The sequence below is a fragment of the Mauremys mutica genome, chromosome 13 (assembly GCF_020497125.1).
Source record: "Mauremys mutica isolate MM-2020 ecotype Southern chromosome 13, ASM2049712v1, whole genome shotgun sequence".
In the NCBI taxonomy this organism is placed as follows: Eukaryota; Metazoa; Chordata; order Testudines; family Geoemydidae; genus Mauremys; species Mauremys mutica.
In genome coordinates, this window is record NC_059084.1 from 57,025,273 (window position 1) to 57,051,786 (window position 26,514).

General features: G+C 42.3%; 3 protein-coding genes and 1 pseudogene across 3 annotated transcripts; 1 reads left to right on the top strand and 3 right to left on the bottom strand.

The window, feature by feature from the left end:
* Window positions 1-1,785: 1,785 nt before the first annotated feature.
* LOC123348522 (olfactory receptor 4D9-like) lies at window positions 1,786-5,567 on the top strand. The gene is made up of 2 exons (XM_044986020.1): window positions 1,786-1,855; window positions 4,765-5,567. Exon 2 carries the CDS (start codon window positions 4,785-4,787, stop codon window positions 5,565-5,567), a length of 783 nt encoding a protein of 260 aa, XP_044841955.1. The 5' UTR covers window positions 1,786-1,855; window positions 4,765-4,784.
* Window positions 5,568-10,828: 5,261 nt separating this feature from the next.
* Window positions 10,829-11,582, bottom strand: LOC123347811 (annotated as a pseudogene).
* Window positions 11,583-18,459: 6,877 nt separating this feature from the next.
* On the bottom strand, window positions 18,460-19,407 carry LOC123348922 (olfactory receptor 4D2-like). Its single transcript, XM_044986620.1, has one exon. It carries the CDS (start codon window positions 19,405-19,407, stop codon window positions 18,460-18,462), a length of 948 nt encoding a protein of 315 aa, XP_044842555.1.
* A 5,474-nt stretch (window positions 19,408-24,881) lies between these two features.
* Window positions 24,882-26,022, bottom strand: LOC123348723 (olfactory receptor 4D1-like). Its single transcript, XM_044986336.1, has 2 exons — window positions 25,103-26,022; window positions 24,882-24,903 (listed from the first exon to the last, which is right to left on the bottom strand). Exons 1-2 carry the CDS (start codon window positions 26,020-26,022, stop codon window positions 24,882-24,884), a joined length of 942 nt encoding a protein of 313 aa, XP_044842271.1.
* Between the last annotated feature and the right edge of the window lie 492 nt (window positions 26,023-26,514).

Sequence of the window (26,514 nt, forward strand, 5' to 3'; positions counted from 1 at the left end):
GATAGATAGATAGATAGATAGATAGATAGATAGATAGATAGATAGATAGATAGATAGATAGATAGATCCTGCAGTCCACAAACTCATCATTAATACTAGAAAGCAGGGAAATAGCATTGCCTCTTTTTACAGATGGAGAAATTGAGGGTCAATGTGCTGAAAGGGTTTGCTCAAGGTGATACCAGGAGCGTATGGGAGAGCCAGGAAAACAGTGCTCGGCATCAGTCTCCACTGCTCTAACCACTAGAATAAATTTGCAATATATCGCTGGAGTCTTGACTCTCAGTCCTCTGCATTGACACTTGGGCTCGGGAGCATTGTCTCTCTAAATCCCTCATTGGAATTGACTATGAAGCTTCCTACTTGCCAGCATACACAGCACATGCATAATGCATGGGGTCCCGCAACAGTGAGGTCCAGTGTTCCTCTGCGGTGTCTTCAAAATCCTCCGGGTCAAGGGGTTAAAAATGAGGACACCCAAAGTCTATTGTTTGTTTGTTTGTCTGTAAATAAACAATACTATTGAAGATTCCACTGACATTTAAATGATTTTCCTTGAGACTAAATCTCCAGATAATTAATCCTAAACCCTCCAAAGCAGCAGCTTTCTTGATCACACCGAATATTCCTCAGGTGGATTTCTGAACAGTTTTGGCCCCAGTTCTAGTGTCAATGGGAGGGTTAGAATGATAAAAGGGAAGGATTTCTAGGGAAGCCTCCTCTTTGTATCTGACCTACTTCCCTTGCCTGTTACGGGGAACCACACACAGCTCTGAGATGTTCAAGGAATCCGCTGGTGGTTGGATATGGTCGGGGAGATATGCACAGAGAATCCGGTGGTAAGGAAAGAGAGCTCCGGTTAGGGGGGATAATCCTTAGCACCGGTAGACAGTTTCCGTTTCTAAAAGAATCAAATATTAGCTGGGATTTTGAAAGTAGCCTAGGGGAGTTAGATGCCTAACCTATTTGAAAGTCAATGGGCGTTGGACACCTACATCAATTAGACCCCTGTGAAAATACCAGCCACTCTCTTTGTACCCCATCACATGTTTGATTTTAACAATTGCTTCTAGTAGGAAGGGTTGAATGGTTGGTGGCTTTCCAGGTCTTGGCAAGGGCTGCAGACTCATGGAGTGGGATGGTTCTCAGAGTGTATGTTTACACTTACAGTTGCGTGTAGCGGACAGACACTCCATGCCCAGCTAGCATGGGTAGAGTCATCAGGGTAGACGGTGAGGCATGGCTTAGGTGAATAGAGTGCCCTACCTGCCTAAACCCTAGGGTACGTACCCTGCACAGCTCTCTACATGTCCAGCCAGTGCATCCCATGTCTGCACTGCTGTTTTTATCAGTCTAGCATGCCACTGCCTCCCTGCTGCCAGAGCCTTTCCCTGTGGCATGTGGCTTCATACCCCAGTGACAAGTGCCGTTCACTGCAGCCAGTAGCGATATGTGTAATGCCTGTGCTCTACGAACAGCTGCAAGGGTAGATGCAGGCTAAGTTAAAGACTAAGGAGAAGGTCCGAGTGGGGATGCTGAAGGGAAGGTTTAGATTCTTCTGAGCTGGGGGAGATGCAGACATGAATGACGTAGACCCTTACCTTCAACACCTAGGCTAACCTGTAACTGCATGTGTATGGACTGGGCCTAGTGCAAGGATAGGTAAGGAGAACAAAGACTCTCAGGGCTGGAGTTGGAAGGAGGGGAGAAGTCAAGGGAGTGAATATTGCCATGATTGTCTGTTGCCATAATGTAACTACCATCTACTGAACCCAGTTTTCCAGCCAACACGGGCCACTCATCCCTCTGCTGTAGGTCAAAGTGGACCGAGCCACGTTCTGCTGATAACACCATTGTGAGTATATCAGAAAGGGCTTCTTTCTTGCTTGCTTGCTCAGCCATTCCTGTCCATGAATTTCTATCTGAGTCTCTATGTCTCCATTCATTTAACTGCTTGTTAATGGATGAGCTACCTCACATGATGGGTGAACTGAATTCATTAAAACAAAATCTTCATAGATCTTACAAGTCAGGCTTAGAATATGACTATGAACTGAAACAAAAGTTCCTGACTACTTGTTATCTAGGTTGCTCTTTGCTCTATGGGTTTAATTAAACCAGTATAACTTTCAGTGGGAACAGAGAAATTCTTTTTCACTATAAAATTAATTTAGGAATCTCTCTGTCTGGCCTTGAACTTTTATGGTGATAAATAGTCTGTTTTTCTTTCTGCCCTACTTTCTAACACGGCAGTCTTCATGAACATAAAATTTCCAAATATGGGTGTCTAGAATTAAACATTAGAGTCTCTACTAGAAAATGACTCGAGGACCAGTCTTCAGCAAATAAGCCTATCTCCACATTACAATGTAATTACACTACAATTACAACCAGGCCTAAGCAGATCTGGTGCAGGCTTTGGCTGGGGGTTTCAATAGGGCATAATGGAATTAGATATCCAAGTTTTACTATCCTAGATGACTTGCAATAGTGGCTGAGCACTGACATTCTCTTAGGCTTCTTTCAAAATCTCCACCTAAATTATCTGAATACCCCTGGAGTACAACCAGTGACACTACCTCCTTCATCCATGCAAGCCCTCGCCCGTCTTTCTAAGCATCTTGGTTGGAGACTAGTTGGAGGAGTTGAGCGGACATTAAATAAAGAATGGGTATGAAGGGAGCTAAGGAGGCAAATGTGGGACAAACTCAAACTCAGTGTGTTGTGAACAAATTGAGCCCAGGTGCTGAAGGATGTGAAGAGATTTTTTTTTCAGTTGCCATATACCAATGCTAGGTAACAAGCAAGAGGGAAGGGAAATTCTCACCGATGAGAAGAGAATTGATACAATTGCTCTTTTTGATAACTGATTGGGATGTTTAAATCATTGGTTATCACCTGCTCAGGAAGGAAAGAGTGAATAAAAAGGGGTGTGGTGGGGGGTCAGATAGGCCCATCACTCCACATTAAAGACACCAGTACCTGTTTTAGAGTTATTGATAATTCAGAACCACTAGAGCTGAAATGCATATGGGCCAGTGTTCTGACTAACAACACTCAGGAGGGGATATTGTTAGAGACCACTGAATCAAATCAGAGACCAGGATGAGTTTCTCCTTGTATACCTGTCTCCCCTGTGTGGAAATAAATATGTTGTAATGGAGGAGCTAAGTTTGGGACACACATACTGAAAGTCTCATGCAGCCAGTAGTAAACACCATTAGAGTTTCTAAAAAATTATAGATGATGATTTTCTAATCCAAAGGTATTCCATCCAACACAAGGTAACTCCATATTGGACCTCATTATGACAAATAAAGATGCATTAATCACTGGACTGGAAGTTGGTGATTTCCTACAGACCAGTAATCATGACCTGATAACATCCATTATGGGCAAAAAAAGAACAGTCCCAACCAGTAACAGATATACTTGGTGCTTCAAAAGAACTAATTGCCCAAAGCTGAGGAAAATTATGGACAAAACTGATTTGGAGGAAAAATTTAGACAGGAAATTGAGAATTCTTAAAGAAGAGTTTATTAGATGGTCCAAAAGCCATGATTCTGCAGTCAAGAAAAAGGACATCTTCTGCTAAAAGACAATTTTGGTTCAATAGCAAAGTGAAGGCAAAAATTAGAAAGAATTTAAAGAAAAGCAGTATGTAACAAAATGGAAAAAAGGGGGAAAATAAATAGCAATCAAGTGCATACAATTGGTAAGAGAAGCTAAAGACATCTGGGGAAAATCCATGGTTGGCAGGGATAAGGACAAGAAGAAGGATGTTTTTAAAGTATGTTAGGAACAGAAGAAATCCTAGTAATGATATAGGCCCATTACTACATGGACATAATAAAATCATTAATATGATGCTGGAATGCAGTAGTGTTCAATAAATATTTCTGTTCCCTACGTGGAAAGAAACAGGATGATATATTTGTATGACTTGTGGTTGTTGAATTACTGTCTAGTCCTGCTCATGTTAATCTTTAATAAATCTTGGAATTCTGGGGAAACTCCAGAAGATGGGAACAGTGCTAATTAGAGCTGAGGGAAATTCTGATATTCCAATATTTCTTTTCCTGTTAAACAGCGACAAAAAATTGAAGTTTCAAAAATTTGCATGGAAGGTAAATTCTGAAATTTTCCAAATTGTAAATGTGGGAACACTTCAGAGGAGGAGCCAGGAGGTGATTTTACCTCCGTGCACAGGGTTGGTGAGACCAGTACCGGACTACTGAATCCAGGTCCGGTATCCATATTTTAAACAAAAAATACTTAAAATTTGGAGATGTTGCAGAAAAGAGAGAGAGAGAGAGAAAAGAGAGAGATGGAGATAATGCATGGCAGTGTAAGGCTTAAAGAGTTCAATCTGTTTAGCTTATGAAAAAGAAGATTGAGTAAAACAATACCTTTACCTTCTCTAGTGGAGAAAGGAAGAAAAAGAACCAATGGCCAGAAGCTGAGGCCAGACAAATTCAAATTAAAACTAAGGCACACATTTTTTTACAAGTGAGAGTGATTAACCATTTGGTGTGAAGTACCAAGGGAAGTGGTAGATTGTCCAGCTCTTGATGGCTTCAGATCAAGACTGGATGCCCTTCTGGAAAAAGCTTTAGTCAAACACAAGTTATTGGGTTCAATGCAGGGGTATCTGGATGAATCCTCTGGCCTGTGTTATACAGGAAGTCAGACTAAATGATCTTCTGGCCTTAAAATATATGAACCTGTGAATAATAATTAATACAAAATAATTCCCTTTGCAGGCACATTTTAAGGTAGATCAATGGAACAGCAGAACCTCACCCGTAGAGTGAGAGAATTTCTTCTCGTGGGTCTAACCCAGAGTCTGGCACTGCAGAGATTCCTCTTTGTGGTCTTCTTCATAGTCTACATGATGACCTGGCTGGGAAACCTCACCATCATCACCACCGTGATCACTGACCACCAGCTCCACACCCCTATGTACTTCCTGCTGGGAAACTTGGCCTTCATTGACCTGAGCGAGTCCTTGGTCACGGTGCCCAAGATGCTGTGGGACCTCCTGTCCAAGCAAAAGACAATCACGTTTCGTGGTTGCATGTCACAGATGTTTTTTTTCCACTTCACCGGGGGCGCCGTGGTTTCCTTCCTCATGGTGATGGCACTTGATCGGTATGTGGCTATCCATAAACCTTTGCACTACCTCAGAATCATGAACTGGGGTGTGTGTGTAGGGCTGGTGGCTGGGTCATGGCTAGGTGGCTTTGTCCATTCCATTGTCCAGGTTGCACTGACAATCCAACTGCCTTTCTGTGGACCCAATACACTGGACAATTTCTTCTGTGATGTCCCTCAGGTGATCAAATTGGCTTGCACAGACACCTACATGGTGGAGTTGCTGATGGTCTCCAACAGTGGGCTGCTCACCATCATCATCTTCATCATCCTGATCGTGTCATACACAGTCATTTTGTTCAATATAAGGACCCATGTCCCAGAAGGGAAGCACAAAGCCCTGTCCACCTGCGGAGCCCAGGTTGTGGTGGTGAGCATCCATTTCATGCCCTGTATCTTCATCTACGCTTGACCCTTCCGGAAATTTTCCATAGACAAAGCAGTATCTGCTCTCTACACAGTCATCACCCCAATGCTTAATCCTATGATCTACACGCTAAGAAATACCGAGATGAAGAATGCCATCAAGCGATTAATGAACAGGGTCTTCTCATGGAGGAAGCCAAATATATAACATCTTTGTTAGTGGGTCAGTCTTATGTTTGCAACATGTAAAATTAAAGTAGGTGCCCTCAGTTTAAAAAAGGTTTTGGTTTAGATGAGGGAGCAAGAATGAATAAAATAAAAAAAAATCTTCATAAGAAACAAAAAGCAAAGTGCATTTCTATCTGTTTCCAACAGCCTGCAGCAACTTTGGCAACAAAATGGCTACCGTTAGTAACAGAATTGTGAATATATGTGATACAGCAAACAACGACTTAACAGTTACATGGTAACAAATTCCATTTAAACATTTTTTTTCTATTGAAAATAGGTTTTAGACATTTTCATCTACAACATTTAGGGTTTTGTCTAAAAACCAAAACTCTGAAAAAAATTGTTTTTGTCAACTAAAAGTAGATTTTTTTCAGATGTCAGGGTTTCAGTTGCAGTTAAAACCTGGGTGGGTTTGTTTTGTTTGTTTTCCCTGGGAAAAAATAAAGATTTGTAATATTTTAAATTGTCATCAATTGGAGGAGGGGGGAGAGGAACGGGGAAATATTTCTCAGACAGCCCTGTTAATTACTATTATTAATATCTCCATATATTATTCTTATTCGCCACAGAATGGTGGTGTTAGTGTAGTTGCAGGTATTTTCTCTTACTATATGTTTGTAAGAGAGCTTAATACAATGTGGCCATGATCCTGATTGGAGTTTCTAGGCACTATGCAGGGGGAAAAAAACAAACCAATGTTCATATTGTTATCCCCTATATATCCAAACTTGTCCTCTAAGCCTCAGAGCAACTCCCAAGGAGGGCAGGGATTATGGCATAAATCACATCTCCCCATTAGGCTGGAAAGTGGGCTAAATTCCTGGAGTTAGGAGCCTCTTCTGAGGCGGACCACCTCCCTTGTAACTTTTAATCTATCCTCACCTGGAATGAGGAACACCTTCTGTTCAAGTCATTTCCACTCCCTGAAGGAGAAGATAGAGGTCTATAAAATCATAACTGGTGCAGATAAAGTAAATAAGGAACCTAGGGGTCACCAAATGAAATTAATAGGCAGCAAGTTTAAAACAAACAAAAGGAAGTATTTCTTCACACAACGCACAGTCAGCCTGTGGAACTCTGCCAGAGGATGTTGTGAAGGCCAAGACTATAACAGGGTTCAAAAAATAACTCAATAAGTTCACAGAGGATAGGTCCATCAATGGCTATTAGCCAGGATGTACAGGGATGGTGTCCCTAGACTCTGTTTTCCAGAAGCTGGGAATGGGTGACAGGGGATGGATCACTTGATGATTACCAGTTCTGTTCATTCCCTCTGGGGGACTTGGCATTGGCCACTGTCAGAAGACAGGATACTGGGCTAGATGGACCTTTGGTCTGACACAGTATGGCCGTTCTTTGTATTAATTATTAGATACAAATAATTAATACAAAGACGGCTCGCCCAGGAAGGTGTCGGTTCAGGCCAGTTGGATGAGTTGTGGGATGTCGCAGTGAAAACTCTAAAGGATGCTCACGCACTAGAGTAATTCTCATTCTCACTCAAGCCAAACCTTATACAGGAACTCCTCACTTAAAGTCGTCCCAGTTAACGTTGTTTCAATGTTAAGTTGTTGATCAATTAGGGAACATGCTCCTTTAAAGTTGTGAAATGCTCCTTTCTAATGTCTTGGCAGCCACCTGTTGTGTCCACTGCTTGCAGGAAGAGAAGCCCATTGCAGCTAGCTGGTGGGTGGTTGGAACCAGGGTGGACCAGCAACCCCACTATCAGCTCCCCCTATCGGCTCCCCACTCTCCTAAGTTCCCTCCCACACTGCCATGTGCTGCTCCTGCCCTGTGCCTTGGAGCTGCTCCCAGAGACTCCTGCTTGCTGTATGGGGGAGGGGGGAAGAGGGGCGCTAATGTCAGGGTATCTGCCCTGCCCTGCTCCTGCACCCCACTTACCCCATCTTCCATAGAGCAGGGGGGACACACAATGGAGAGAACATCTAGGCAGTAGCTGCGGTCTCAGGTCTCAGCAAGCTGATTTAATTAACAAGGCAATGTACTTAAGCATGGAGTCAGCTACTTAAAGGGTATGTGTCTCTGTCTCTGTCTGCTGTCCCTCCTTTCCTGCTGGCTTGTAGAGTGTGAGAGTTAACCCCTGAGGGCTCAATTAATTGCTAGTTCATTTAGCGGTAAGGCATTCCCTGGGAAATATCCCACCCTCTGACTCCTCCACCTCAACCAAGCTTCACAATCATCGTCACTGTGTACCAGTATTAAATTGTTTGTTTAAAACTTATACTCTGTGTGTGTCTATATATATATATATAGTATAAACTTTTGCCTGGTGAAAGTTTTTTCCCCCTGGAACTTAACCCCCCTCATTTACATTAATTCTTATGGGGAAATTGGATTTGCTTAACATCATAGATTATTCGGGTTGGAAGAGACCTCAAGAGGTCATCTAGTCCAACCCCCGCTGCTCAAAGCAGGACCAATCCCCAACTGGCCCCCTTAACGATTGAATTTATGACTCTGGGTTTAGCAAGCCAAGGCTCAAACCACTGAGCTATCCCTCCATCATTATTTTGCTTAAAGTTGCATTTTTCAGGAACATAACTACAACGTTAAGTGAGGTGTTCCTGTATATTGGAACTCACAAGGACAACTCATAGTCATTCATGACAACAATGGATAGTCATGTGGCAAGGAAAAAAAGTCAGTCTTCCTTATAGCATTCAGCCCATCTTAAACACTGGGTATCCTCTTACCTACAACTTCTGCCCTCAGTGACCTGTGTGCAGACCCCACCCTGCCCTCAGTGATCCCAATGCAGCCCCCTCCTCTGCACACCTTCTCCCCAGTGACACACCTGCCCCCCAAAACCCAGCCCTCAGTGTCCTCTGTGAAGCCCCCTCCCCTCCACACCCTGCGCTCAATGACCCCTGTGGAGCGCCATCCCGATCAGCACTGCCCTCAGAGATAATTGTGTAGCTCCCCTCCAAATCCTGCCTTCATTGACCCCTTTGCAGCCCCCTCCCCTTCACACCCTGCCCTCAGAGGACATGGGAGGAGGGATAGCTCAGTGGTTTGAACAGTGGCTTGCTTAACCCAGGGTTGTCTATTCAATCCTTTAAAAGGCCATTTGGGGCAAAAATCAGTACTTGATCCTGCTAGTAAAGGCAGGGGACTGGACTTAATGACCTTTCAATGTCCCTTCTATTTCTAGGTATATTTCTATAATTTTTCCCCCCTGCCCTCAGTGACCTCATTGCAGCCCCCTCCCCATCATGTCCTCTTACTTTAAAATTTCATATTTATTCTTTCTTTCTTAGTATATAAGGAATCAATATGGAAAAATTAAAAAACTAAGAATCATTAGGAAAATTTGTTCTTTTTTTAAAAATATATATATATACAGAAAATATTTGAAGTCATTTATTACCCATTATTTATTTGTTAACAATGGAAAGGACACCAAAAAAATCCAGCAAAAATGTTTTTATATGTTTATAAATCCATGTTCTTGAGATCTTGGAGTTATCGTGGATTGTCATTGTGGATAGTTCTCTGAAGACATCCACGCAGTGTGCAGTGGCAGTCAAAAAAGAAAACAGGATGTTAGGAATCATTTAAAAAGGGATAAAGAATAAATTGGAGAATATCTTATTGCCCTTATATAAATCCATGGTACTCCCACAGCTTGAATACTGTGTACAGATGTGGTTTCCTCATCTCAAAAAAGATGTACTGGCATTAGAAAAGGTTCAGAGAAGGGCAACTAAAATGATTAGGGGTTTGGAGAGGGTCCCATATGAGGAAAGACTAAAGAGGCTAGGACTCTTCAGCTTGGAAAAGAGGAGACTAAGTGGGCGGTATGATAGAGGTATATAAAATCATGAGTGGTGTGGAGAAAGTAAATAAGGAAAAGTTATTTACTTGTTCCCATAATATGATAACTAGGGACCACCAAATGAAATTAATGGGCAGCAGGTTTAAAATAAATAAAAGGAAGTTCTTCTTCACACAGCACACAGTCAACATGTGGAACTCCTTGCCTGAGGAGGTTGTGAAGGCTTGGACTATAAAAGGATTTAGAAGATAACTAGATAAATTAATGTAGGTTAAGTCCATTAATGGTTATTAGCCAGGATGGGTAAGGAATGGTGTCCCTAGCCTCTGTTTGTCAGTGGGTGGAGATGGATGGAAGGAGAGAGATGACTTGATCGTTACCTATTAGGTTCACTCCCCCTGAGGCACCTGGCATTGGCCACTGTCGGCAGACAGGATACTGGGCTGGATGGACCTTTGGTCTGACCCAGTATGGCTATTCTTATATATATTCTTATTTGTTTATATCAATATTAGGAGAAAAGAACACCAGAGATGAGTATAGTTCAGCATGTGCAGTTAGAGATATAATTAGTAACATCATGTAGGAAAATTAAAACCAGTTCCATGTGAATATAAGGCCTCAATATTATTAAACCATTCTGATGAGAAGCCATTAGGTAAAGACAAATAAGTGTTCTATGTGTAGAAAGGAGAAAAAGAATAAGTTGTAAATAAAAAGAATGTTTTTATTCACCCATTGGAACATTTTATATTAACCTCTTTATCACATTTAGTACATTAGTTATGATACATAATTTATTCAACCAATCTTTTTTTTTGGAGAAGTTTTTGATTTTCATCGATTCCTCGTCAGTTGAAATCATTCTTAGAAGAATCTGAATCAAGAATCCTCAGTATAAACCCATATTTACACCGTCCACTTTTTCTACGTATATGGAGGTTCTTGCCCTCACTTTATAACAAAATTGTTAGCAGATGGGCAGGGATAGCTCAGTGGTTTGAGCATTGGCCTGCTAAACCCAGGGTTATGACTTCAATCCTTAAAGGGGCCATTTAGGGAACTGGGGTAAAAATCTGTCTGGGGATTGGTCCTGCTTTGAGCAGGGGGTTGGTCAAGATGACGTCCTGAGATCCCTTCCAACCTTGATGTTCTATGTTTCACAAAGTCTGATGAGAGAGCACTATGTGATCTCTTACACATTTCACAGGCTACATACATCTCCTGTCTAATACCTGCTGAGATCAGGTTTTTAACACAAATGGACATTGAAAGATAAATTATGCCTCTATCTTCCTCCCTGAGCACAGCACTTTGCTCACCAGTCTCCTGATGGCCTTCTTTATCTCGGCATTTCTTAGCATGTAGATCATCAAGTTCAGCATCGGGGTGATTACAGTGTAAATGGCTGAAACCACCTTGTCTAGGGTGAAGTGCTTGAATGGCTGAGCATAGACAAAGATGCTGGGTATGAATTGTATATGCACCACAGTAATTTGAGTTCCACAAGTGGATGAAGCCTTGTATTTCCCTTCTGTAATATGTGTCATGATCTTCACTAAAATGAAAGCACTATGATGAATGCTATTATGAGCAGCACCCCACCATTGAAGATCATGTGCAGTTCTACCAGGTGAGTGTCAATACAGGCCAGTTTGATGACTTGTGGGACATCACAGTAGAAATTGTCCAAGACATTTGGACTACAGAATGGTAACTGGAGGAGCAGTCCAAGCTGAACAGCAGAGTGAGCCAACCCACCCAGCCATGCACTGAACACTAATGCCATGCACACACCTTGGTTCATGATAGTCAAGTATCTCAGTGGTTTATAGATGGCCATGTACCAAACGAGAGCCATTACCAAAAGACAAAATGACATTGCACCCCTAATAAAGTGGAAAAAATCTGCAGGAAGCACTCATTGAAGGAGATGGTTATAAGCTGAGTGAGGAGACCCACCAGCAATTTTGGAGCATTTACTGATGATTCACTGACATACAGGAAAGCCAAGTTGGCCCGCAGAAAGTACATGGGGCTGTGGAGCTGGTGGCTGGTGATCACCATGGTGATGATGGTGAAGTTTCCCAGCCAGGTGGTCATGTAGACGATGAGGAAAACCACAAAGAGGAATCACTTTGGATCAGGACTCTGAGTGAGGCCCAAGAGGATAAATTCTGTCACTGGGGTAGTGAGGCTCTTCTCCATTTGTTAACCTCAAAATGTGCCTGCAGAGGGAACAGTGGTGATAATAATTATGATGTGATCCTACTGCATTACTGACATTAAATGAACATTAACTCCACCTTGATAAAAACATTTGCTTGGGAATTTCCTTTGTTTGCTAAATTCCACACTGTATCCTCAGCCCTGGTTGTGAGTAAATCTGCTTCAGCAGAACCTGTGAGCTCCACCAGTGGACCTCTCCACTCCTGGGGTCACAGGGAGTGAAGAGGAGTGGTCTACACACCCAGACAAGCCCTCTGCTAACCCACAGTCTCCATTCTTCTTCCTGTAGCCCTGATGGGGCACACCTCTGATGGGCCACAGATTCCTGAAGGGGCCTAGGTTCAGGGTGGGAAGAATATGGATTTGCTGCGGGTGTGCATAGCAGAGATTCTCCGTGTCCAGAGATTCTCATCGGAGGGGTCACAGAGGCTAAATGGTAGGGAGATCCCAGCTAGAGCCTCACAAGATGGGAGGGAGTTGCAATGGAAAACTTTAGACACACCGATTCAGGGGTTCTGATGCCAAATTCATGACCTTGATATCAGAGTTCCTAACGTGTATCCCACCTTACCATAATGATGGTCTTTGCCACCTTCTAGTTACTACAAAAAGAGAAGAAATTAAATCTGATTAACTTTACTAGGACTAAGGTGTGCTCAACATCTCTGAAGAATGATGTAGCTGTATTATGATGCCCATGATTCTGGTGCTGAACTTAAGCACTCGCATTTCAAAAGTGTAAATACATAAATGTTTCCAAGTGTGCATATAGAGTGAAATATTCCAAGCTGCCATGGACTTGTTTATGCTGTACTCCGATTAACATTTTTGCGCATCTCTAGAACTGGTCGAAAACCCTTTGAAGGACTAGATTAGAATTCATAATGACCTTGAGAAACATGAGAATTGGTCCAAAATCAATGAGATGAAATTAAAATAAAATAGGTGCAAAGTACTTCACTTGGGAAGGAAAAATCAAATCCACAGCTACAAAATGGGGCATAGAATTATAGAATCATAGAATCTCAGGGTTTGAAGGGAACTTAGGAGGTCATCTAGTCTAACCCCCTGCTCAAAGCAGAACCAATACCAACTAAATAAAAAATTTGCTGTATCTAATGCAGGACATGAACCCACACCCCTAGGATTAAAAGTCTCATATGCTACTGACTGAGCTAGCCAGGTACTGCATGGTTAGCACAGATGCCATATTTGCTGAAAAGGATCGGGAGAGATGGGGGTCAGAGTGGCTCAGAAAATGAATATTATTCAACATGATGAAGTTGTGAAAAAGGCTAATATCATACTGGGGTGTACGTAAGGCACAGGAGGTAACTGTCCCTCTCAGCTCAACATTGGTGAGGCTTCAGCTGGTGTATTGTGTCCAGTTCTGGGTGCTACAATTTAGGAAAGACACGGACCAACTGGAGAGATCCAGAGGAGAACATCAAAAATGATAAAAGCTTTAGAAAACCTGACCTATGAGGAAAGGTCAGAAATAAAGGACATGTTTAGTCTTGAGAAAAGAAGACTGAGGGGGACCTAAGAGCAGTGTTCCAATTTGTTAAAGGCTGTTATACAGAGGATGGGGATCAATTGTTCTTCACGTCCACTGAGGGGAGGACAAGAAGCAATGGGCTTATTCTGCAGCAAGGGAGATTTAGGTTAGATATTAGCAAAACCTTTCTAACTCTCAGAGTTGTTAAGCGTTGGAACAGGCTTCCAGGGGAGGTGGTGGAATCTCCATCACTGGGGGGTTTTAACAACAGGTTGGGCAAAAACCTGTCAGGGATGGGTTAGGTTCACTCGATCCTGCCTCAGTGCAGGGGCTGGACTTGATGACCTCACAAGGTCCCTTCCAGCCCGACATTTCTATGATTCTATGAAAATTTCATTTCCCACAATGTTTTTGTTTCAATAGTAAATATTTTTTTCTTTCAAATTTTGGCTCCTTTTTTTGGGGAAACGAAAAATATTGTCACTTTTAATGACACTTAGCCCTGTATAGTGGGGTTCATCCATGGATCTCAAAGCAGCTTACAGAGGAGGTCACTATTGTTAATCCTATCCAACAGATGGGAAACTGAGGCACAGAGGGGATGTGAGTTAGACAATATCACTTGCAGGCTATCAGTAGAGCTGGGAATATAACAGAAATTTTCTGCGTTCCAGTCCAGTGCTCTCTCTGCTTGGCCATGCTACTTTTAATGTCCCCTCAATCAATTTTTTCCCCTCACTTTTTACTTTACCTCACCTTTTGCAAAGGAAAAAATAAAACTATGTGAGAAAATGTTGTGTGCATGGCAGGGGGTAGGCGGGGGGACCCTTTCTCTCATTCCTTTTGCCTTTGAAAGAGTAAGAAATAAAACTTCCAATTCAATTTTTTGGTAACAAAATGAAAGAAGAGATTTTCCTATCTGCAATTTGTATTTCGAGGGAAGCTCATTCTTCAGCAGGATGTCCCACCACCTTCCCTGCACAAGAATATCATCTAGCCCTAAAAATCTCATCCTTAAAGGACCGTGCTCTGTTTCCATGAGGAAAGTGGAAGGACGGCTACAGTTCTGTCACAGAAATTCTGCCCTACTGCAGACATCTTTATGGCACCCTGGAGAACTCATATCCCCTCCTCATCGGGGAGTTTTAAAGAAGAATAAGGAAGTTATATGCAAGGAATTGCACTCAGGATTTATCCACAGATCACGGCACTTCCCTGGGCTATTCCCAGTTTTCACTTCCATGCTCCAACCTCCTCAGAGAAAATGTCTTTCACATCAGAGCAGCAAAGAGCCATAGGAGAAGCCATAGGAGAAGCTTGGTCAGACAGAGATAGTCTCACAGAAGGTCTCAGATAGGTTCTGTTCTCAGTTCTCTTTCTGACTCACTTAGGTTCCTCTAAATATCCAAGTCAATATCAGCAGGGACGCTCAGAGGATTCAGGGGGCCTGGGGCAAAACGGGGAAGCCACGGCACTTGTACTCACCCGGCAGCGGTCCGTGTCTTTGGCGGCAGGGGGCCCTTCAGTCGCCCCGCGTCTTTGGCAGCAATGAAGGGCCCTCCGCCGGCCGAAATGCCGGCCAAAGACCCCGACCGCTGCCAGGCCAGGGCTCATAGGGCCCCTGCGGGGCCCGGGGCCTGGGGCAAATTGCTCCACTTGCCCCCCACCGCCCTGGTCGGCCCTGAATATCAGAAAAGCTGTCTTCCCACCTCCATCACCTGCTATCACAATGTCTAGAGCTGGGTAAGGAATGGTGTCCCTAGCTTCTGTTTTTCAGAGGATGGATATGAATGGCAGGATAGAGATCACTTGATCTTTGCCTGTTAGGTTCACTCCCTCTGGGGCACCTGGCATTGGCCGCTGTTGGTAGACAGGATACTGGGCGGGGCTTGATTGAGAAATTGCTTCCCCAGAGGTGTGGAGATTGCACCACAAGGAAAATCTTTAATAAGTTCCTGGAGTGTTTCATTTAGTTCATGTTTATTTCTGGCCATCCAAACTCAAGAGGCTTGTAAAATTTGCAGAGTTGTCTGGGGCTGACACAAGGAGGATAGTGGGCGGGGCTTGATTGAGAAATTGCTTCCCCAGAGGTGTGGAGATTGCACCACAAGGAAAATCTTTAATAAGTTCCTGGAGTGTTTCATTTAGTTCATGTTTATTTCTGGCCATCCAAACTCAAGAGGCTTGTAAAATTTGCAGAGTTGTCTGGGGCTGACACAAGGAGGATAGTCGGGACACAGTGGATGAACAGGGTGTTTGTCTGGCCTCCAAAGTAGCAGAAATCCCAGGACTCCTGAGTGTTTCTCCTGGCACTGAGAGATCAGTCTGCTCCAGGGGTCAGAGATAGAGACTTGTGGGTTGTATGCCAGGTCTAGGAGGGGAGTGAGGTATAGTGGTTAGAACAAGCATGCATGGTCATGCCAAGTCCTTCACACCCTCTTTAATATACTTGAGCTACGAGCAGGCTGAATATCCGGATTACCTTTAGGTGAGCACTGCCTGAAAGGTCAAAGTTCAAATTCGGTCCCCTTTTGCACTCAGCAGCCAATGGACAATCAGTGTCCAAGAATTTCAACATTCCAGCTCAACAAGAACATCGCGTCAGTGAGGGACCTGGGACCAACATCTCCACTAGAAAGATCTTCTCCTGAATTTGCCAGTCACGTCAGGAAAACAGGGAGGGGATCGCTTGTTATGTGTGGGGGGACTGAGCAGCACATTAGACTGATGCCCAGATGTGTGTAGGCAGCAGCAGGGACGTTCAGAGTATTAGCGCCAGTTTTTTAAAGCTATTTAGGCACTTAATGGGATTTCCAAAAGCACCTGAGTGCCTAAACCCATTGAGTACAAAGGCACCTAGGTGCTTCTGGACATTCCACTGGGCCCCCTAAATACCTTTAAAAAACTCGCCCTTATGCCTTGAACAGAACTGAATAGACCCACCTGGGCCGGCTTGCAAGAGACAAGAATTCTGATCTGTTGGGTTGGGAGCAGATCAATCACTTACCATTTTTCCCAACGCAACCCAAGTCTGCTGACCGCATGGGCATAGAAGCAATTATATTTTTCTCCACGCCTCTCTCACTCTGCCTTTCTCGGGTTACCTAGATGGTCTCCATAATTGAAAAGCTGCCCTCCCGGTGGACCCTTGTGGAAACCCATCTCTTTGACACCTTGCCCTCAGTGCCTTTCAGTAGTCTCCATCCCGGTCACATGCTGACCCCACCGACCTCAGTTGAATACCAAACCCTTAATTTTTTATGTTCTTGTTGACTTCATTCATTATATATAGGTGTGATTGATTTGACATTGATTGACAGTTCTGTTCTAAAGATATTACAGTCAGAAATAGTGTGTATGCAGTAACTGTGTCAGTCTGAGGATACTGGAGAGACAAGGTGGGGGAGGTAATATCTTTTACTTGACACATCTGTTGGCAAGAGAGACAATCTTTTGAGCTTACCCAGTGTTGTGCAGGTTTCCTTTGAGCATGAGGACTGACAGGTCAGATTTAGAGTTATCATTTGTTAGTCTTTAAGGTGCCACAAGTACTCCTGTTTTTTTTTTTAGTGAAAAGTGTTCACCCAGGTGTGATGAGGTGTTTTGGGCCATTATCATTTTCCTGTGTGAGTTCATTAGAGAGAGTTGTGATTGTCTGGTTTCACCCACATAGTTGCTATTTGGGCATTTAGTGTCATGTCTGCCCCCCCATTTCTTTCCTCCCTATGACTGGAGCCTTGTTAATGGGCAACTTCACTTTGAATGATCCCCAGCTCTAGATGCTAAACTATCAGTTCCATCTTGTATTTAGCTGTGACACTCTGAGTAAGTTTCCCAGACCAGAAGAAGAGCTCTGTGTAATCATGAAAGCTTGTCTCTTACACCAACAGAAGGTGGCACAAGAAAAGGTATTACATTACCTACCTTTTCTCTCTAGAAATAGTGTGAAGCTGTTGTTGCAGAGCAGTGTTTGTATTGGAGGTCTTAACAGGAGTATAGATAGTTATAATTCATTTCTGGATCTGAAACTCATGTTCTGATACACAGGAAGAGTAGATCTGTTGTGGAACAGGTGCACAGTTTGATCTAAATAATTATCAATGTAGAACAGCTCCTTTAGCTCTTACATTTTGAGAATAAAGAACTTTTTGAGAAAAAAAAAGAACCATAATATTATTTGAAAGTTTACAAAATTATTTATATTTGGAAAACAACTCTGTTTTTCTCTTACTGGAAAATTTCATAATTGTTTCCTTTATAACAAAATATCCACCAATTTTCCTTTCTTTCTTTCTTTCTTTCTTTCTTTCTTTCTTTCTTTCTTTCTTTCTTTCGAAGTAAATATGGAAACATCAACATCTTTTTTTCCCCTTGACAACAAAAATCTGGAATATGTACAGAAACTTTTAAAAATATTATTTATATATTATCAATGAAACGGACACTATAAAAAAAATCCATCAAAATGTTTCCCAACTCTATCCTTTACTGCACTCTATATAACGATTAACAGAAAAGACAAGCAAGTCCAAGTTGTGTTTTGTTTGTTTTTGGCTTTTTACCTGTGAAGTCAGAGATAGAAACAGAAATAGCATGTATGAAAATTAAAATCACTTCCTTGTGAACGTAAGGTTTGATCATTCTTAAATCACTTTGATGGAAAGTCACATGACAAATACAGGTAAGGGTTGTATATGTATAAGGGATAAAAATATAAGCCATAAAGCAAAAGATTATTCCTAATCACTTCTTGCAATACTCTACAGTAATAACCTCACCACAACCAGTACATTATTTATGACACTTAATATACTGAACAGCTCTTTTCTCATAGAAGATATTGATTCCTCATGGATTCCTCATTGGTCAAAATCATTCTTAGAATAATTTCAACCATCAAGTCTCAGTGTCAAAGCCTAAGCTGGTGGAAGCAATTTAGGGAGATGCCCCCATTTTCTCTAGCTGGGGATCTGGCCCATTTACCCGGATGGAGTCATATCTTATTTAAACCAATTGCTTTTCTTCCCTTTATGGAGGTTCTGGCCCTCAGTCTATCACTCATTTGTGAGCACAGTTTCTCATGAGTGCACTGTATGACCACACAATACATTCCACATACCCCTACATCTGCTCTCTGCTATGCTGAATTCAGTTTTTCAACACAAATTGACATTGAAAGATAAATTATGTATTTATTTCCCTCCTTGAGCACAGCACTCTCCTCATTAGTCTCTTGATGGCCTTCTTCATCTCAGCATTCCTCAGCGTGTAGATCATCGGGTTCAGCATTGGCGTGATTACAGTGTAAATGACTGAGACCACCTTGTCCAGGGTGAACTTCTGGAAGGGTCGAGCATAGATGAAGATGCAGGGTATGAATATTAAACACACCACGGTAATCTGGGTTCCACAGGTCAACAGAGCCTTGTGTTTCACTTCTGTTAGGTATGTCCTTATCTTGACTAAGATGGTAGCATAGGAAATAAGCAGAATGATGAATATCATTACAAGTAGCACTCCACCATTGAAGACCATCTGCAGTTCGACCAGGTGAGTCTCGGTACAAGCCAGTTTGATGACCTGTGGAACATCACAGTAGAAATTGTCCAGGACATTTGGCCCACAGAATGGTAACTGGAGGAGCAGTCCAATCTGAACAGCAGAGTGAGCCAATCCACCCAGCCATGCCAGTACCACTATCCCCACGAGCACACCAGGGTTCATGATTGTCAAATACCGCAGGGGTTTATAGATGGCCACATACCGATCGACTGCCATCCCCACAAGGCAAAATGACATTGCTCCGGCGATGAAGTGGAAGAAGAACATCTGCAGGAAGCACTCATTGAACGAGATGGTTTTACGCTGGCTGAGGAGACCTGCCAGAAATTTTGGAGCATTTACTAATGAGTCGCCGACATCCATGAAAGCCAGGTTGGCCAGCAGGAAGTACATGGGGGTGTGGAGCTGGTGCTCGGTGATCACAGTGATGATGATGGTGAAGTTTCCCAGCCAGGTTGTCAGGTAGACTATGAAGAAGACAATGAAGAGGAATCGCTGCAGCTCAGGACTTTGGGTGAGGCCCAAGAGGACAAATTCTGTCACTGTGGTGGTGAGGTTCTCCTGCTCCATTTATGAACTTCAAAATGCTCCTGCAGAGGGAAGAGTGATGATAATAATCATTATGTAATCCCACTACATGTTACTGACATGAAATGAGCATTAACTGCACCTTAAGAAACACATTGGATTATGAATTTCGTTTGTTTGCTAAATTCTATATAGCTGTCCCAAGCCTCAGTGTTCAGTAACCCTGCTTCAGCAGACACTACAATCTCCACCAGTGAATAGGAGCGAACTGCACACCCAAACAAGCCTCATACTAACCACTATATAAATTAATCTTCCTGAAGTCCTGATGGAGCACCCATCGTCCACAGATTCCTGGCTGGGTCTAGAGGTTTTGGTTTGGGAAGCAAGTGGATTTGCAGGGAGTGCATTTAGGCGGCGATTCTCAGAATCCAGGGGCTCTCATCTTGGGGATCATTGATGCTAAATCGGAGGGGGATCCTAGCTAGATCCTCACAAGATGGGAGGAGAATTGCAATGGAAAATCTGTGAACCACTGATTCATGGGATTCTGTTGCCCAACTCCTGGTCTTGATATCAGAGGTACTGAACACCTGTAACCCACCTTAACATGATGTTGGTCTTTGGCCTCTTCAAGTGGCTCCAAGAAGAGAAGGAATTTTGTCTAGTTTACTTGAGCAGGACTACCATGTGCTCAACATCTCTGAAAAATGCCATTGCTTTATTAAGGTGCGTACGGATTCTGGTGCTGAAATTTAGATGCTCACATTAAAAAAGTGTGAACTCATAAATGTTTCCAAGTGTGAATCTAGAGTGAAATATTCAGAGTTACTATGGAATAATGGATGCTGAACTCTCATTAACAGTTTTGAAAATCTTTTGAGGTCGTTGAAAAAATCACTTTTTCCCAACAAAAAATGTTTAATTAAAATATGTGAGAAATATGTAGGAAAATGATGTTTATGTAGTGGGGTGACAATTTCTATTATTTTATTTACATACAAAAAAGGAAGAAATTAAACATTCCATTAAAAAAGAGAGAAAAGAGATTTTTCCAGATGAAAGTTTGGTTTTGTGGAAAAGCTCAAATTTCTGGGGCTGTTTTGTTTGCTTGTTTTTGCCAAAAATGTCAACCAGCCCTAAATATCTCACCATTAAAGCACAGTGTTCTGTTGCTGCGCATGATGAGGGAGAATGTATTTCTGGGTAACGCATGGATCTTGGATTCTGAGGAGCTTGATTCAATTTCTGCCCTACTACGGATGCTTTCTGGGACCCTGCCTAATTCATGTCTCCTCCCCATCTGGGAGTTTCAAAGGAGAATAGGTGCAGGGAATCTTACTGAAATTATATCCACAGATCAGGGCATTTCCCTGGGCTTTTTTCAGTTGTAACTTCCCAGTTCCAACCTGCCTCAGAGGAAATGTCTTTCACATCAGAGCAGCATAGAGCCACTGCCATAGGAAAAGCTTGTTCAGACAGAGCTAGTCTCATGAAGGTCTCAGACAGTTGTACTAAAAGGGTCTGTTCACTCCTCATAATTCACATAAGAGCCTCTAAAAATCCAAATAAATATCAGAAAAGTTGCCCACCCACCCATCCACCCCCCCCCGCCCTGCAATCACAACGCCTATCCCTGCTAGTAGTAAATGGCAGCTTTTGCACAATGAAAGTAATGACCTCACACAGACTGCTGTGTCGGTGATCTCAGAGCTGGCTGCCTCCAAATGACTGAGGATGGCCAGGGGAAGTCACATCTCAGACATGTTCATTGCCCACTGACAGGGGAAGTGGAATTTGATTCCAAAAATGGCACATTCCCAGAAATCTTTTACATGTTCCATATCTACCCAGGCACTGGGATCAAAGACTTTCTGAAATCCCCCTGAGCTTTACAGGGCTTGATCGAGAACTTGCTTCCCCAGAGATTTGGGGAGCCAGTCCCAAGAGGAATGATTAATAAGTTCCTGAAGTGTTTCATTTGTTTATTTTATTTGTTTATTTCATGTTTATTTTTAGCTATCCAAACTCAACAGGCTTCGAAACTTTTCAGAGTTGTCTGGAGCTGACGCAAGGATTATATTCAGGACACTGCGGATGAACTGGGCCTTTGTCTCGCCTCCAAAGCAGTGGAAATCTCAGCGCTCATGGGTGCTGCTTTTGGCACTGAGACATCAGTCGGCTCCAGGGGTCAGAGCCAGAGATAGGAATGGGGACTTGTGGAGTGTATGGCAGTTCTAGGAGAGGAGTGAGGTGCAGTGATTAGAACAATCAGGCATGCTCATGCCAAGTCCCTCTCGTCCACTTTAACACATTTGAGCCAAGAGCACGGTTGAAGATCCTGATCATCTGTTGGTGAGCTCTGACTGAAAGGTCAAAGTTCAAATTCGGTCCTTTTGGACTTAACAGTCAACGGACACTCAGTGTCCAAGAATTTCAACATTCTAGCTGAAAAGGAAGATGGGGGAGGGATAGCTCAGTGATTTGAGCATTGGTTTGCTCAACCCAGGGATGTGAGTTTAATCCTTGAGGATCCCATTTGGGGATTGGTCCTGCTTTGAGCAGGGGGTTGGACTAGGTGATCTCTTGAGGTCCCTAATAATCTGTGATTCTATGGGAACATATGGTGTGAGTGAGGGACCTGGAATCAACATTTCTGCGAGAATGTTCTTCTCCCTGGTTTTGCCAGCCATGTCAGGGACAGCAATGAGGGGATTTCGCCTGGCCATTGTTGCGTGTGTAGGCTAAGCTATTCACCCAATGACTAAGATCAGCACCTTGAACCAATGTCTGGGTGTATGTTGGCAGCAGCAGAAGGCATTAGAGAATTGGGGCCAGATTCTGAAAGCTATGTAGGCCTCTAGTGGGATTTTCAAAAGCACATGGGTGTCTAATCCCCACTGATTACAAAGATGGTATTGAAAATAATTCTAGGTCGCTAAATAGCTTAAAATTCTGGACCATAGGTTAGAATAAATGGACGTATCTGCTCTAATTTATTACAGAATAGAATTCCACTATTTTGTGTTGGGGGCAACTCATTTCCAGCAAATATCCCTGGATTTTGGAATTGCTTACAATTTTCCGCAACACAACCCAAATCTGTTGATCTCATGGCCATGGAAGTAGCCATATTTGTATTCCTGCTTCTTTCTTTCTCTCTCAGGTTACCTGGATGATTGCCACCACTGTAATACTGCCCTCAGTGACCCCTCTGCATCCCCGTTGTAGCCTGATTTGGGGTGGATTAGTAGGGTCAGTGGAATTTATCCACTTAATTTAGTTTTATTTAATAATTAATTTTCTAATTAATTAGTAATGTTAATAATAATTAATCAATATTAATAATATGGGTATGGTTTGCCAATATGTGTGATCAGAAGATAAGAGTTCGTCCTAAATCAGGCTTCACAGAATTTATACAAGGAGATTGGGGTATATGACAGGAACTTACACTGAGACAAAATTAGTCGATCAAGACCTTTTATTTAAAATCAATGAAACAATAAGTAAATGCAAAATGTTAAAAGCAGTTTGAGATTACAAAGTTACAAAATATCACAGTTCTTTAAGAGATATAAATCTATGATAATGCACAGTTCTAATTCACTCTGAACTTAGGTGTTATTAACACCTATTTTAAAAGGAAATAATAAAAAGACTGAGTATAAGTCTATAAACTATATGCTTTCAAAAGATAAAGCAGACATTAGATTTCTTTATACTTACAGCTGTGAAAAGAAATACCATCAGTAATTGACAGCCTTCAAAGGGGGGGACAAGGTGAGACGATAAGGAAGATAGCTGGATGTATCGCCTACCATATGGTGTATCAACACCCTTCTTATAGGGCTTATTCGGAAATCCTATGCCCAAATTTGTCTTTCCCCCACGGAAAGGTTAGGGTACCATCCCTCATAGGCCCACATAGATATGCGTATGAGTGACAGATATGTACGCAATTTGTGGTGTACTTGTTAGATTTGTGGGCAAAAATCCCCACTTTTCACCCTTACTAGGTGAAAGGTCTTCAGACATTCAAATGTCCCCAGACATTTGCGTAGGTTTATATTCTATTATTACTTTTCTAAGTAAGGGTCCTAAAGGTTGCTTTCAGCGTCACGCAGGAAATTGGCCAGGGTGTCTGGCCTGGATGTCTATAGGTGTCTTGCATTACGGCTATTGCAAATAATTCTATAATCTATAAAGCCTACACACTTTTATCAAAAAGACATTTTATACAGACCAACAGATTAATCCTCAGGGCTACACCATCTCTTTCACACCCCGCCCTCAGTGACTTCAGTTCAATGCCAATCCTTATCATTCTGCCGTCAGCATCTCCCGTTCCCTTCTACTGTCATCAATGGTTTTGCACAGGTGACATGGGTTACAAATGAGTTGTCTATTCTTTTGATGTTCCAGCTGGAAGTAACATCCACCCACTCTCCTACTGCTCTGAGGCAGTTGGGTGGGAGATTGGTTGGGTATTACTTAGCCAGATTTCACAGCTGATCAACAATTTACTACTGCAAAGGTATAAAAATAAAGTTGATTGGGAAAGAAATAAAATATTTCACAAAATTATTGAACAATTTCAAAGCCATTTTTCATTTCAGGTGTTGTAAAGAACTTGTATTTTAAAATAAATATTAATAGCATTTTTATCTAAAAATGATGATTTTTTTTTTGGTTTTTCATTTTTTTTCCTACTTCTATCCCTGTTCTCTTTTTTACTTTCTTCTGATTTTCTAAGGAAAATATTAATAGAGGAGGAGAAAAGAAGGAAGAAAAGTAAAACCTACTCCCCACCCCCCGCCAAAAACAAAACAAAACAAACCCTCTCTGGATAATGTATGATAACATTTTTCACTTCATTTTCAAAGTGTCTAAAAAGCCACTTTTAACAATAACAACATTCCATCAAAAAATGATTGATTACCTCAGTAAAAGTCAGGATTAGGGATAAAAAAAACAAAACAACCAAAGACCTGTAGTTTAACCTGTAAAGCTAGAAATCGAAATGGAAACATATAAAAGAATTAACGCTTATCCTCTATGAAAATAAAGACTCAATTTTATTAACTCATACTGATAACTAGCCATACAGAAAATACAAGTAAGCTGCAAATGTGTATGAGTAAAAAGTCTAAGCCATACAATATTAAAAATACCATATTCCTTTCCTATAATTCGTTATAAAATAATATTTATGCTAATTAAGGACACAATTTTTTCAACATATATGAAATTGCATGTTGCTCCTTTTGAGAAGAAATGATATGTTTCAGGAATTGAAAGCATTTGTAGAATTTTTTTTTAACCAATAAATTTCAGAGTCAGAAAATCAGCTGTTTGTGAGCGAAACCATTTTGCATCAGCTGGGGATCTGGCCCACTGACTCCAGTGGATCTGTGTACAGAAGTTAGGGATCTTAGCCACTGATGCCAATGGATCTATAAAGATTTAAACAAGCCTGGGATCTGGCCCATTGACTCCAATGAAGGTATGCTGATCTAAACTCGTTGGCCCCATGAACTTCAATGGAGATTTGTCACCCTGGATGTGTAATTTATTCATTAACACAATTTCTCATGAGTATGTAGTATGTGTTCTCTTCGATGGAATGCACATTTCACATGGCGTGTACATCCACCCTCTGATGTGTTGAGGTTCGGTTTCTAACAGAAATGATCATTCAAAGATAACCGATGTCCTTCGTTTCTTCCATGAAAACAGCATTCTGCTCATCAGCCTCTTGATGGCCATTTTCATCTCTGCATTTCTCAGGGTGTAGATCATTGGGTTCAACATTTGGGAGATGACCGTGAAAAAGATGGAGGCCGCCTTGTCCAGGGTGAACTTCTTAAAGGGCCGAGCGTAGATGAAGATGCTAGGAATGAATATTAAGCTCACAACCAAGATCTGGGCTCCACAGGTGGACAGAGCCTTGTGTTTTCCTTCTGTGATATGTGTCCTGATCTTGACTAAGATGATGGTGTAGGAAATCAGCAGACTGATAAATAGTATGATGAGGAGCACTCCACCATTGAAGACCATCTGCAGTTCAACCAAGTAGGTGTCGGTGCAGGCCAGTTTGATGACTTGTGGGACATCACAATAAAAATTGTCCAGGATGTTAGGCCCACAGAATGGTAACTGGAGGAGAAGTCCAATTTGAACAGCAGAGTGAGCCAATCCACCTAGCCATGCCAGTACCACTAGCCCCGTGCACATGCCCCGGTTCATGATAATCAAATATCTCAGTGGCTTATAGATGGCCACGTACCGATCAATGGCCATCCCCACAAGAAAAAACACCATTGTACCCCCGATGAAGTGGAAGAAGAACATCTGGAGGATGCACTCCTCAAAGGAGACTGTTTTATGCTGGGAGAGGAGACCTGAAAGCAGGTGGGGAGCATTGACTGAGGAATCGCTGACATCTATAAAAGCCAGGTTGGCCAGCAGGAAGTACATGGGGGTATGGAGTTGGTGGTCGGCGATCACCGTGATGATGATGGTGAAGTTTCCCAGCCAGGTGGTCACGTAGACTACGAAGAAGACCATGAAGAGAAAACACTTCAGCGGCTGATTCTGGGTGAGGCCCAAGAGAACAAATTCAGTCACTGTACTGGTGAGGTTCTGCTGCTCCATTTCATGTCCTTAAACTATACCTGCAAATTGAAGAGAGCTAATAATAATTATATTTTTCAGCTTCCCTTTAACTTATTGATATTAAATCTATTTTCAATCCACATTAAGAAGCACACTTTGTTTGGGGCTTTTCTTACTAAGACAATGTCCTCAGCCTCACTTCAGGAGAACCCTGATTCATCAAACCCAAGTCATCCTACCCCTGCTCACCACAGGATGGGGTGCTAGGATGGAAGTGGAGTAGTCTACTCACCAGAAGAGCCCTCTGCTCACCACAGGGCCCTCCCTGATTCAACAGACCTGCCAAATGTTGGTATTCACTGTCAGGGTTTAGATTTTCAACCTCTTTCCTCCTAGTCTCTCACTGCTTTACTTTACCCCACCTTTTCCCACTGTATGGGGAAATTTAAAAGAAGGTGAGAAAGTGTGAAAAAAATGGCATCTCTCACAATTTGCTGTGCGAAGATTAAGAAATGAATAAAAATGAAATGA

Bases quoted from the DNA above. Each gene is read 5' to 3' on its own strand.
- LOC123348522 (XM_044986020.1), top strand. From the start codon at position 4,785: ATGGAACAGCAGAACCTCACCCGTAGAGTGAGAGAATTTCTTCTCGTG.
- LOC123348723 (XM_044986336.1), bottom strand. From the start codon at position 26,022: ATGGAGCAGCAGAACCTCACCAGTACAGTGACTGAATTTGTTCTCTTG. The intron at 24,904-25,102 runs GTTTTCATGGAA...TCTCCATTGAAG, and splicing joins AGGCTGATGAGCAGAATGCT to TTCATGGGGCCAACGAGTTT.
- LOC123348922 (XM_044986620.1), bottom strand. From the start codon at position 19,407: ATGGAGCAGGAGAACCTCACCACCACAGTGACAGAATTTGTCCTCTTG.